The sequence below is a fragment of the Spea bombifrons genome, chromosome 8, assembly GCF_027358695.1.
Source record: "Spea bombifrons isolate aSpeBom1 chromosome 8, aSpeBom1.2.pri, whole genome shotgun sequence".
NCBI classification, from domain to species: domain Eukaryota; kingdom Metazoa; phylum Chordata; class Amphibia; order Anura; family Pelobatidae; genus Spea; species Spea bombifrons.
In genome coordinates this window covers 27,452,171-27,467,258 of record NC_071094.1, presented here as the reverse complement: position 1 = coordinate 27,467,258, position 15,088 = coordinate 27,452,171, and the positions used below count along the sequence as shown (strand labels likewise).

Sequence of the window (15,088 nt, the reverse complement as noted above, 5' to 3'; positions counted from 1 at the left end):
ATATGTGTGTGTGTATATATATAAATTTTTTTATTTTTTTTTGACCTTTTGATTATTTATGGTGACCCATCATTGACTCTATAGCTAGATGTTATCCCACAGAAGTCCTCTTGTATTTTGTTATTTCCTTCTTTGTAATTTTTTTCAGGACTAGCAGGGCTTTAGTTTAAAATCGTATGTATGCATTATTCATTAGAGTTCGAATGTAAAGAAATAGGGTAACTTTTCTTTTTATAATTCCACTTAGATTTTTTTTCCACAGGATAGGTGCTACTGCTGAGAAGAAACGTACTTTATGTTTAGCAGCATCCCATAGGTAAAGTATTATCCCACGTGCATAGGAACTTCATTAGGGCCAAAACAGTCCCATACACATTTTTATTAATTTTAACACCTTTGGATTGGAGGAAATTGAAAGGATTTTTTTTAAAACAATGTATAATGCTACTAGGAGATATATATATATGTATATGTATATATATATATGTATATGTATATATATATATGTGTATATGTATATATGTATATATATATATATATATATATATGTATATATATATGTATATATATATGTATATATGTATGTATATATATGTATATATGTATGTATATATATGTATATATGTATGTATATATATGTATATATATATGTGTATGTGTATATATATATGTGTATGTGTATATATATATGTGTATGTATATATATGTGTATGTATATATATGTGTATGTATATATATATGTGTATGTATATATATATGTGTATGTATATATATATGTATATGTATATATATATGTATATGTATATATATATATGTATATGTATATATATATATATGTATATGTATATATATATGTATATGTATATATATATATGTATATGTATATATATATATGTATATGTATATATATATATGTATATGTATATATATATGTATATGTATATATATATGTATATGTATATATATATATGTATATGTATATATATATATGTATATGTATATATATATGTATATGTATATATATATGTATATGTATATATATATGTATATGTATATGTATATATATATATGTATATGTATATATATATATATGTATATGTATATATGTATATGTATATATATATATGTATATGTATATATATATGTATATGTATATATATATGTATATGTATATGTATATATATATATGTATATGTATATATATATATATGTATATGTATATATGTATATGTATATATATATATGTATATGTATATATGTATATGTATATATATATATGTATATGTATATATATATATGTATATATATATGTATATATATATATGTATATATATATGTATATATGTATATATGTATATGTATATATATATGTATATGTATATATATATATATATGTATATATATATATATGTATGTATATATATATATATATATATGTGTATGTATATATATATGTGTATGTATGTGTATGTATATATATATGTGTATGTGTATATATATGTGTATGTGTATGTATATATGTATATATATATATATATATATATATATATATATATATATATACATATATATATATATATATATATATATATATATATATATATAATGTGTTAGAAATGTTATGAGCTTTTTCTTACATTTGTTAAAATCAGAAAGCCCAACTCCCATCAATCCTGTGACTGACCCTACAACGCTGATTATAAAATCATGGCGTATTAGGTGTGTCACATAGGCCAAACTTTTGTGATGCACCTTGTGCATGGCAGGCTGAAGAAGGATTACAAATCTGCATAGCTATAGAACCGGACTATAGAGTCGAGCCCTAAGCAAGGTACTGCAAGGGTACTGGAAGACCGCCGCTTGGGACACTCCTATACTGGCTATTTGCCAGATACAATGTCCTTTTGTCAGATACAATGGCTTACCCTGATCATTTTTTGTATATTCAGACCCTGAAAGGCTTTGCACACTTCAGCAGCTGAACACTATGGCATGTCAACTTACATATTGCTGCTTGTGTAGGTAATCCAAAAAGAGAGTGCCACTTCCTTTCCTTGAAGCACCTTGTATATTTTGACCACTTCCTTTTGTATTCAGCTGTGAGCTCCTTAAGCCATAGGGCATAGATATGTTCTCCTTATTTCTCCATTATGTATCACACACACACACACACACACACTTTCTATGGGCTTAAACATGGATCTTGGAGTTGTTCCATAAATGCTCTTAGCCCTGTCGAAATGTGGATCTGTATTTCCTTAGAAGCAGCTGTGTAGATTTCTGCCCAGAACTTCCAATTATATTATAAGATATACTAAGTTCTACTGTAATTGGCTCTTTATTCCCAGGGTGGAGGGAACAGGGAGTAAAACACAATGAGTTTGCTTAATATGACATTTTAAATTAAATTATATTTTTTCTTTTCCAAAGAAATGGCTCGACAACATCATAATGCTTCCTCTTAAGGGTCTTCCTGAAGGTCCTGGGCAAGGCTCAACATGGTGATCTGCCCCCAGACATGAAACAGAAGGGCAGTCCACTACCTACACATGCCACCCTAGGCCGCGTTGGCCTGGGTCAATATACTCCACTGGTGGTCTGTGAACCAGAAGCCTGTAGGAAACTTGAGCAATTAATTTGGCGAGCATTTTTAATTTCCAAGCATTGTGAACGTCTGATCTCAGAAGGGATAAAGTTTGCCCTGTTTAAAGCTTACTTAATGTGGGATCCTCTTTTATTTAAATACAAATTATGTGGGGACATCTCGGCCCTTCTTACAGTAGAAACTCACTGAAGGTGGCTCTGATGATATCATTGCAAACTCTGTTCATTCAATACAACCTGATAATTTGGTTCACTTTCTAGTATTTAAGTTGAGAAGTGAATCTTCAAGAAATACCGCTATAGAGTACAGCTACTTTTGGTGGGTAAGGTGGAGAAAAATTACAAAAATGCTAAATAAAATGATGAAGTATTCAAAATTCTAGAGAGGTACTATTTTAGTTAAAAAAAGGAAAACGGATTTCCCTGATTAAACATGGAATACATATGCCAATATGTTTCATTTTGCAAATATGTTTTTCGACAAGGGTTTGACTTTTAATAATGACATCATGTGTATATGCAAGCATTAAAATAAAGGATGTAGCCTTTTTATAGCCTCCCAAATTTATGAGCTTGGAAAAAAGCATTTTTCATCTGTACAGAAGATTAGCCATATTGATCATAAATAGTACCAATTTTGTTCTATCACATTCAAAGTACTGAGACCGATATCTTAGTGCTTGTGTTGTGTGTTAACTGAAAGATAGGATGCTAAGTTGCTAGCAAAACTAGTTATAATTACTTATTATTTTAAACACCCTTATTATGACATTATGAAATCACACGATTCCCTGCCATATCTTTCTCCCCAAAAGGTTATTTGTCCTGCTGTTTATTTTTTTTATTTCGTGTAGCCTGTTGCTTCTTGTAAAATAATGGAAGTTTGTTAGTTGTATCACTTGGTTACTAATTTAAAGTTCCTCTTTTTTATAATATTTCTGGGAAGTTCTGGTAAAGTTCCCCTTGTACCTTTTTAAAAAAAAAAAAAAAAAAAAACTTTTGTGGAGACTTTGGTAAGTTTCGTTTGCATAACTATTTTGGGTAGTCTTATACTGATACTCTTTTGTTTTGCTTTTGTCTTTCTCCAGGAAAATAGTTTAGATATTGTTATTCAGTAATAGTGTTGCTGTGATGTTTTGTGTTGTTTAACCCCTTCAGTCCCAGGGGTTTTTGGTACCTCAAAGACTGAAGCAATTTAGCCATTTTTGCGGTATGTCGGTTCAGCAATTCTTACCCATGTAAACTATATATTGTTTTTTCAAGGAAAGAGGGGGCTTTCTTTTGATACCATAGTTAGATAATTAGCTGAAAATTTAGGATGAGAAATTTTTAGTAAAAACAAGCAAAAAATATTTAAAAAAACGAAATCCCCTCCGAGTTTATCAAGTCAGGTGTCCTGATTTCAGAAATACTAATTTATATAGAATTTCCATACTTTCCCAGCACTTATAGGGAACATACTATAAGGTGTACGTTATACGTACAATTTTTACATTAGGTATGATGGGATTGCAACTCTAATTTTAAAAGAAATCAATCAAAAATACCCACAAAAGTATATATTTCTGTAAAGCAGACGACCCAGACTATCTGGGCACTCTTCATGCAGCTATTTGGCCACCAATCACTGTCAAAGGTGGCCGCAGAAATTATTTCCTGCGCTTTTTTTTTTTTCACCAACACTTCTGTGTTGCTTAGATTTTTTGCACAGGGTACGCGCTACGGCAGAGAAACCCGGCCAAAAGTGTTTAGCTGCATCCCCTGATTACGGAAGTTTATTGGCGTTCGCGCCGGAAGCTGTTACAGGAGATCGGGCGGCAGAAAGCTAGCGATGCTGGATTCTGGTGACAGGGGGGAGTCCACCATGTCAAATAACAGCCTGATCTCCCATGTAAGAAGGTCAGGACGTAGGATTCTTGAGATGCGTTTTATGGACATAGTGGCACATCTATAGGGGACTGAAGGGGTTAAAGGCGTCTTTTTTTTTTTTTTTTTTTTTTTTTTTTTTTTTATCATCCACTGCAAAAGTGTTATTTACGTTAAGCATCTGAAACTTTTTCAGAATCTGTTTCCTAAAAGGAAATAACAAATACTGTAGGGTTTCAGAAACATTAGCAATTTACTAACAGGGCAGAATTTAACAATTCCCTGCTTGACTTGATCATAATGTTAAGCCTTTGATTGTATAAGATTTGGAGGTTTGTAGTTTTAAATAACACTGAGAAATATGTCCTCCATAGACTATACAGAATTTTCTCTTGCCTATTATTAAGACAGGGGTTGCCAAATTTGGTTTGTATCTAGGAGCCTATAGGCGTGAGTTGCATGGTGTGACACCCTGGGTGCCTCACGGCACCTCTACACCACATTCATAATGGCAGCCCTGCAAAACCCTGGGGGCCAGTAAGTGGTTTCTAGTCGCCATGGGGACCTGACGTCCAGGGTTTGTCGAGCCCTGTAGGAAATATGTCTTTACATAAAAAGTTTGCAATAAAGGAGGTTAACTAGGTAACTCCCTTATAGGTTTTTCTGTTCCTAGAATCCTTTAATGACTAATGGAGAAGCATTAGAGGGAGGTGATTAATGTCACACTGCCAGTCACTTATGATGTAAGTGAATTTTGGCCCATTCTTCTTGTTTTAATTCAGCCACATTGGAGGGTTTTTGAACATGTAGTGTCTTTTGAAAGGTCACAGCATCTCAATCGCATTCAAGTCAGGACTTTGAATGGGCCACTCCAAAACCTTCATTTTGTTTCCTTTGAGTCATTCAGAGGTGGACTTGCTAGTGTGCTTCGGATCATTGTCCTGCTGCAAAACCCAACTGCGCCTGAGCTTCAGGTCACAAACTGATGGCCGGACATTCTCCTTCAGGGTTTTCTGGCAAAGAGCAAAATCCATGGCAAAAATTCCATCAATTATGGCAAGTCCTGAAGCAGCCCCAGATCATCACACTACCACCACTGTGTTTGTTGATATGATGTTGTTAGTGTGGAATGCTTTGTTACGTTTACACCAGATGTAACTGAACATATGTCTTCCAAAGATTTCCACTTTTAACTCCCCAGTCCGCAGAATATTATCCTAACAGTCTTTGGGTCTTCAAGATGTTTTTTTGGCAAATGAGAGACAAGCCTTTGGGTTCTTTTGTGACCTCCTGGGTGAGTCGTTAATGTGCTCTTGGAGGAAATGTTGGTAGGCCAGCCACTCTTGGGAAGGTATTAGATCTAGTGTCTGTCATAAGCCAAAATCATGGCAGTGTGTGTGTTTTTGACACCACTTAACCTACTTCACTTTGCAAGACAGGTTCTATTTAATTGATGTTTAGATTCAACAGGGCAGTAATCATGCATGGGTGTGTCTAGTGAAATTGAACCCAATTATCAATTACATTTGGTTAATTAGTTGATTTAGTAACTCCGGGGACAATTACTTTTTCACACAAGGTCAGGTAGGGTTAGTTAGCCTTTTTCTTTCTATACATGAGATCATCATTTAAAAACAGTTTCTTGTGTTTGTTTGGATTATCTTAAAAATTAGTTTAGGTCTAAAACATTAAAGTGAAACATATATGGAAACATACTGTAGAAGAAATTGGATAGGGGGCAAATACCTTTTCACAGCACTGAAAAAGCAGTGAAAAGGTGACATCATTCCATTACTGCAACATATGATGGTCAATAACTCAGGTTGGTCTTATCTGGTCTTAATTGCATTGGTGTAATGGTTATTATTTCTACCCTTCCCAGAGTGCATTGAAAATCTTGCACTTCTGTGAATTCAGAGCAGGATTGTAGGATACTTGCCTATATTGGTATGAGTTTTTAATTTTGCTTGTTACCTTGCTGCTTGATGTTTAGAGTCCGTGCCACAGATGTATGATATGTTGCTCTCTGTCTCCACACAGGTATGGCGGAAGCGCTGGTTTGTGTTACGACGAGGTCGGATGAGTGGAAATCCAGATGTGTTAGAATACTACAGAAATAACCACTCCAAGAAACCCATCAGGGTCATAGATCTGAATGAATGTGAAGTGCAAAAGTACATTGGTGTGAACATCATAAAAAAGGAATTCCAGAATAGCTTTGTCTTTATTGTAAAAACAAACTTCCGTACATTTTACTTGGTTGCCAGAACTGAGGAAGAAATGCAGAGATGGATCTACAACATCAGCCAGATCTGTAACTTTGGACAGCTGGAAGATGGCACAGGTAAGACAAATTCTTGAAGGATCATGATAGGGTTTTGACTATGTGTATTATATGTAATCATTTGGTGTTTGGATTTAAATACTAATATGTGTGTGCTGTAAACTCCTGAGTTCACTATGTACTTATGCATGATAATTAACGGTAATTACTCACCAATGTGTACAGAAAATTGAATGTTTTATTTTATTTATATGTTCCAACCAGTTAGACCTTACTTAGTGGTACTCTTTCCACTCCTGTCCGGCAAAATCTGACAACCTGTTGTTTTCCAAAGTGTAATGAACATATTTAATAAGGTTTATGGATTACAATAACAGTATGTGTATTGTAAACTCAATTTGTGCATATTCCAGTGTGGGCAGTGATCTTAAAGGGGTAGTGATGGACATTGTTACGATGTTTAATATTGTATTGCATACCCTTCACATCCTGTATACAATGATGTGAAGGGTATGCAATACAATATTAAACATCGTAACAATGTCCATAGGTTTGAATGAGTACAATAAAGTACCTTCTACTTTGTATCAGCAATTTGTATAAATGAGCTATCACCCCTTAACACCTGTGAACACGAAGGAAAAGTAATTGGAGGAAATGATTGTATCAATAACATAAATATCACACAATATACCAATATATATATAGGCACAATGGCAAACAAGCATCAGGCCGTGTCTCAGGGGGGTTGCAACTTATAGTACATTTAAATGTCTGTATTAGTGATTGTTGACAATCAGTTGGCAGGATTTAATACCACTTGCTTAGTCAGCCTTGTTTTGTTTTCTGGCCGTGCATGCAAACTTGGCCAAATTTAATGTTTTATGCTCTCATAGCTTAAAGACCATTGGTGCCCCCAGTGGCCTTTGTGGGAGCCTTACAGTAAAAATAAATAGTGCATATTAAGTAAAAATGGGTGTAGCTTTGGCTCCATTGACCCCCTTAAGAAAATGTTGCTTAGATTGCATTCATGGGAACTGGAGGCTCATATTCATAGGGGGCTGAATTCACCCTGGGGAAGGGGTATCTGTTATGATGTTTCAGCATCAATGGTGTCCCTTTACCCATTTATATTTTTTTAAGATGTTCTGACTCCTGCTGATCTAATTTGTGCTGATCACTGTGATGAGTAAGTAGGGGTCTATAGCCTTGCTTTCTTTCTTACAGTATGTGTAATCAGAAGGTAGTCAGAGGTCCCTGCAAGGTCTGTGTTATAATAAGGTACCGGTATTTTTCCTGTCCTCAATGATTCCACAGGAATGAATTCACAGACTTCCTATAAGGCGTTTAAATCACTGTTGGCTATGCTGGCTTCTGAGTCGAGGTCAAGCTGTTGATGTGAAATGCAATGTAAATGTAATTATACATCATGCATTCTTAAGTGATGATGTATAAGGACTACTGTTATGTCCTTTAAGTGATTAAAATGGAACATAAAAATAACACATGTAATCATAAAATAATTTTCAAGGTGGGTTCAGTTATGTTTATATGAAGTGTGACAGTTCCCCGTCCCTCCCTTTCGATAAATTACTCCTCCCTTTTGTTGAACGCTGTTTTTTCCCTGGCAGCGTTACTAAGGGTGGGGTATGAACAAGGAAGATGATTTCAAGGTTTTTCATTTGTTATGTAGGTTTTGCCATCATTAGCCTCTTTGAGATGGAATAGTTCCTTAATTTGTAAGGAATTAGCAAAATTAACTTTATTGCAAATATATACATGAAACTCTGTCGCTGATGTTTTTGGGTGTTGGGTTTGCACTCCCACAATCCTTTGCCTTGCCATAGATTGCTAGTTTTGTTTTTTTTTAACCTTATGATATCAGTAATGACAACATAAGCTAAAAACTCTAACTTTCTCATTTGCTTGGAAAATGCCTAGTACAGGGCATAGGTGAAATATGTGCTCTGTAAAGCGACATGTTATAATGACACCTTATAATTTTTGGATGACTGGTGCAATTTAAAACCTGTTCAGTAAGATAGTGACACATCGATAAACAATGATGCAATACAGTTACAAATAGGTGCTTACTAATAATCATTTGCTTACATCTCCATAAGGCCATTAAAAATGCAAGATGCAACGCAGACATTTATAGATCCCCCTGAGCATTTGTAATCCAAATAGGATTAATGGGTTTATACCAAAAATGAGGCATGAGACAGGTATGTTTGAGTGCTCTGTCTACGGTCCTTGTGAAAGAGACCCATCTTATTAGGCTGTGTTTAAAAAAAAAAAATCTTACTCTTGATTCTGTAGTTAGAAAATGCTTATACATAATTTATTCCTCCAGCTGCTGCAATATAACATTAATGTACACTGATACTATTACCAGACTCCAAGCTGAGTGTGCTGAGGCTGCCTTGCACCCAAGGGAACATCATGCAGATCTAAACAGCCTGAAGGTTAGGTAGAGGATATCTGAACAGTGTAAGTGATCAACCACCAATAGTACTTGGTAATAAGGCCATAAATAATACAGCTTTTGCTGCCCAAAAACTTCTTTGGATCCAGGGAGGTTCTAACGTACATGCAGAATGAAAACCATTAGCAATAGTAGACATAATTGTGATGATTGTGGTCTGTGACTTTCATTATTTGATGCCTTAGAATAAGATAATGACCCCTTCCAGATCAGCGGTATCTGATTGAAATTGTTTGGGTTTTTTTGTTTTGTTTTTAAACAAAAACTGTCCGTTTGTTGTTCAATGAGCTAGCGTGGTATTGGCTGTCAGTATAAAACCGAGATTGTTGGCTTGTCTAAGTCTAGTACATTCAGTCATAGGGTGATCTCTAGTCAAAAGAAGTCCTTGCACCAGGGCTTTTTGTATTTTGTTTTTCTTTCTGTATCAAACGGCTGCATGGTGTTTCTGTGATTTAATTGAAAAGCTATACTTGTTTAAACGGTAGAAAAGTTCTGTTTAACAAATGATAATTATTAAAGTCAGAGTAGGTGACTATACCGTATATTCACAAACTCTGAGCGAACTCTGGCGAATACAAACCCTTTAGTAGTGTGTCACAAAGATCCAATTATCGGTTTGAAGTAACTATGACCTCGTAGAGCCTGGGTCCCGGGAAAAACAGGACAGTTGTAAACTATGTATGTATGTGCATAAGAGAGATACACCATTCCATTCCACATACTAGACTCTGAGCCCACATGATGCCAAATTACAGCAAAATCAGACTTTTGTGTGATGTATAATGTGTGTGTTCTCGCTGATGTATAATGGATAGTTACTACCTATTTAGTGTTACTGTAATAATTAATTGATTTAAGCAAATATATGACTGAAATGTAACATGTTGCTATATTCCATGTTTTCCATCTCCTGCTCACTAAAATTCTGGACCATGTGTGATGCTTGCAGCCAGGTAGACGCTTATGCCATGTTGCATAAACCAAATGCTGTTATCGCGAACTTACATTCTGATCTATGTATTCACCTAAGCATGGGTTATTTGTTCATTATGGTGTATGCAGAGCCAGCTTAACCCTTGCAGCAGAAATTTGTTGGGCCAACTTTAGCCATTCTGCAAGGAAATTTTACTTTAAATCACCTTAAAACACACAGAACACTTCATATGGTTCAAAATTTGGCATAATATTATGGTCAGGCCCACTGGTTTACGTGTGACTGATGAGCACAATAAACACTTTTAGTGGATATTTACCATGTTTTTTTAGAATGTTTCAGTAACAATTTGCAAATTCATTGAAAAATCAAACCAATCATCTATAAAATATTTTATTATATAAATTGTAAAACTTGCAGCTCTGATGTTTAGGGCTTCACCTCCCAGAAGTACCAATATGAAAAGTCTGAATTCTATAAAATCCACACAGGGGTTTAGTTGCTATATATAAGAAGACCTTAGTATATGGTATTCAGTCTTTGGGGAATGTGTGTAAGGACTTTCAATGTTATTAATGTACTCCAACTGCTGGGAGAATAATGCGAGGAGGACATCTGCAGCCAGACACTTCCTGACAGGACACAACTGTTCCTGCCATGTGGGCCATCTGGTGGCTCTGGAGAGAGCGAGTGCAAAAGCAAGGCATGTAATGCGTTGAATTTAGCTGAGAATATTCACTACATAACACATTGTCTACACGTACTGTGCATACATACATATACATACACATATTATCAGGTATATGTAGAGGTATTGAAAAAGACGGTGCATTTAATTTTATTTGATCTTTAAAGGGACTATATATATATATATATATATATATATATATATATATATATATATATATATATATACACATCATTTTATTAGTCATATTTGTTTGCATTTTACTGCAAGCAAGTCGAGGTGAGCCTTCGGTCTCAATTCTGTGTCCCCTAGCTGTGTCTACTGACATTTAAGATGGAATAGTAGTGTTCAGCTAACATACATGTTAACTGCAGCTCCAAATGATTGATTAAGCATACTTAAGTAAGCTTCCTGCTTTCACAATATCCAGGTAGGGGAGGAGGAAATTGAAGCAGAAAGTCTCAAATTCTAACTCTAATAGCTGGTGAATGCTAAATGCATTTTAATTGAAATAGAGCAGCAGTCGTCCTTTAACATGCTGGCTTCTAACTGTGTGGAGATGCAAAGCTAGGGTATCGGAAATAGATTATATGAGACAATGTTTCTTTGAGCCATTAGATGCACTTGTATCACACAAGATCTGATGTAAGTACAAGTGTAATGGTTTGTTTGGGTCTAGCATCATTCATAAGCCAAAATGGAGGATAAATCCACATTAGCTGGCTGTTTTTCTGTTTGAATGCAAATAAAATGTATTGGAAAGTAACAGACGGGCAAAGTGACTGTGACAAGGCTTCTAGAAATTATTGGAAACTATGTTCTTCTATTTAGATATCTGCGACAAGGCCTGCACAGACATAGTTTACAAATGCATGGTATCTTTGGCCTCTCGGATGGGGTAACAAGATGGCTCCTTTAAACAGGGGGAACAGGACTGCAATAAAACAGCACTGACCTGCATGATTTATTTTCTTTGGGGGGGGGTGTGACTTTAAGAGGCCTTAGCTGCAATTTTGTAGATTTGTGTGTGTTTAAGTAAGTGTGTGTGTGTGTGTATATATGTATGTATATATATATATTTGGTTGGGTGTCATGTATATGTAAAAGGACCCCTTTTGTCAAGCAATAGCTCTGTGCAACAATTAGATTTAAAAAATATGGCGTACATGGAGTAAACACTCCTCCTGTCCACCCTTCTAATATAAAAATAAAGTGCTCCACAGGCAGACAGCATCAGGGTGCGTGTGTCTCTGCAGTCTAAATAAAGCAAAATATGAGGACTAATTTATTACAGTGTAAAACTGTAGGAATTTTGAGCCTTAAGTTTGCCAAAATCTGTGTTTTTTCCATGCTTGTAAACTGCTTGTGAACTGTATAGCTCAAAGGAAATAGAGGGATTCGAATGAAGAAAAAAAAACAGCTACTTTAACAGTGGATGAAAATGTCATAGACCCCAGATGAACAAAGAATGTAATAAAAACAGTTTAATTCAGAGAAATCCCTAAAGGCATTGTGCATGTAAAGATGATTACTCTTTTTAATACCAAAAAAGTGATGCTCAGTTTAGGGAAAGAGAAGCCCCCCCCCGCTATTATGTAATGGTTGTTGTTATAACATCTTAAATATAGTGCTAACTTTGTAAGACTTCATATAGTCTGACACTTTTGTGGTGCAAACTTTTAAAATTGATGCAGCCTTCATGGCAACCAATAGAATCATCCAATAAATCAGGGATATTCTGTTGGTCACTATGGTGGCTAAACCATCAGTGGTTGGAAAGCATTTCCAACAAAACCCCAGGGTCAGTCCCGAAGCTGAGTCCCAAGTATATCTTCCGAACACATCATCTGCAGGGCATTTAGCTGGGGAGGAATATGCATATGGGAGGAATTCTACATTTTGCAAGAGGGACAACACAAACATTTAAAGGGGCTACACAGTTGTCATACACATTAAAGTGCATATGATGGCTGGATTGTCCCTTTAAGCAAGTGTATCTTAGCAATTCTTGTTTTATAGATATATATATATACCAACGTTACAATTTTACTTTATACTACAGAAAAAGTGGTAAGTGGGGAATAGCTTCCCAATTGAAGTAGTACAAGCAAACTATAAATGATTTCTAGAAGGTATTGTCAGTTGCAATCATTAAATAGTTAAAAACGCTTTCTATATAGGCAGGGTAGATGAGCCAGTTGGCTCTTTCTGCCTTCACAATTTGTTTGTGTGAGTTATCTACAAACCATTGTAGATCTTCAAATTATTATGTCAACAGTCTTTTTTTTTTTGGCCCAGGTCCCTGGGTTGTGTTTATCAGTGTTCTTAGGAAATATAAACACCTGGTACAACTTGGACTCCAGTGTGTCCTGCCTCGATACTTAATAAATGGTATGTGTATAGACTCCAGACATGTAAATATGCTAACACTGGGATTATTCTTTTAAACAGATTCCGTCGAAAGCTTTTCTCATACCAACTCTTCTGTCCAAGCGTCCCCAGCAGTATCTACTCACACATCAAGAATCACCGATCCGTCCTACTCTGTGGACAGTGCTTCTGCAGATACCCCAACAGAAGAGAACCGAAGTGAATCGGAATCCTTATTCATTCCAGACTATCTGTTTTTATCAAACTGTGAAAGTGGGAAGCTCAATAATGCCAGGTATGCGGAACAGACAGTCAGTGTAAACACTAGCAACCAAATGATAAATAAAACACATTTTTCACAGTTCCCACTGCTTGGATTTGGTATATTTGTCTCTTCTGCCCCCAAAAAATAAAATGTAGGTCATGATCAAAGGGGATACACTGTGTTATCGGACTGCTCTTCCACTTGGTGTGTTAAAAGCAAACGCACGGCATATGAAACCATTTTTGCTTTTTTTTTGGTAAGGCACATATACGTTTTTCACTGATTTATAATTGACTCCAAAATCTAGCTTTGAATGCGTGATGATGCTGAAATAGTACTCGTGTTATACATACTGGCAAAACTGGGCAAATCACCAGTGGGCCATTGAATGGCGTCGTCTTATTCCATGTGCAGAAGTTGTGTAGCTCTGCCTTTTATTTACCCGTGTTTTATCAGTCATCCATCAGCTAAAAAGAACCCCAATGCTGCTTACTTTTCAGGTCCTCCTTTTGCTCTCTTTTTTATCCTCTAGTTTCTCTCGCTTTGTTGTCAACTGAAGTTGTACTTTATTGGGGGGGAGGTGGAAATCCATTAAGGCTATCTCAAAGAACATTAGCAGCTAAAAGAAAAGTTTAATACAAACTGCAAACCGCATGAAACTAAAGATTACTTTGGTATATTCCATTAGTCTATGTCTGTGACCAGATCTAATCATATTACCTTGTAGTTCCCTTTTCAGTGCTAGCATTAGGAGTAAGTAACATGAATGTGGGTTTGTTTGCTTCAATAATTTTGCATATCTTTTTTTTGTTTTTTTTTCTTCTCTGAATACATTTTATTTAATAACGAATCCAAGGAAAGCAGGACTGAGTGTTCTCTCTAAACGACACTTAAAAAGATCCCAGAGTCCCTCCTACTTGGTATCATCTGTGAGAATCAGATGGAGGACGGAAAACTCTGACTTCGGTTTAAAAATAGCCAAATGCATCTCGAGCAGCTGAAACAAGTGTGTTTCATCATATGAAGTAGACTCTTGCCATCTTGTGCGCTGACAAGTATGGGAATAATACATTCTATAACGTAGATGTTGGCGCGAGCGATGGAATACATTTTTAAGACTGTATTAGGCTTATTGCATTCATCTATTTGTAATAAGGTAAAAAGTTTTAATGATCACGGTTTAGAGACTACCAAAACGGTTTGTTTTTTGCAGTTTACACTGAAAACAAGAGCAACCAACAAGAAAGGTACTCATGTTTTTAGAGGTCTTCCACCTGCTCTACTGAATCCAACACAATTGTAACTAAATGCAGCTTTTGAAACATTCTCGGTTCTGCTGAATTTATTTCCCTGAAAAAAATCTATAATGTAAAGTGTTTCCTAATTCATACTTTTTTTTTCCCCCCCAGGAAATAATTAATAGCCATGTGATACAAAAAGCAGGCACTGATTGGATTGTTGCAAAAAAAAAAAAACAAACAACTTGAAAGGCTTCTTAAAAGTGTTTGCTTGGCATATAAAAGAGCGCAATTCATTTTTTGCCTAATTTAAAATATATATATATATATTTATATTTATTTTTTTAGGGA

General features: G+C 35.3%; 1 protein-coding gene across 1 annotated transcript in view; it reads left to right on the top strand.

The window, feature by feature from the left end:
• The window catches only part of GAB3 (GRB2 associated binding protein 3), a 57,780-nt gene that overhangs the window by 31,991 nt on the left and 10,701 nt on the right, over positions 1-15,088 (top strand). Inside the window, exons 2-3 of the mRNA XM_053473569.1 lie at positions 6,511-6,814; positions 13,316-13,529. Of these exons, the coding sequence (XP_053329544.1) occupies positions 6,511-6,814; positions 13,316-13,529 (518 nt within the window). The remainder of the gene's footprint in view (positions 1-6,510; positions 6,815-13,315; positions 13,530-15,088) is intronic.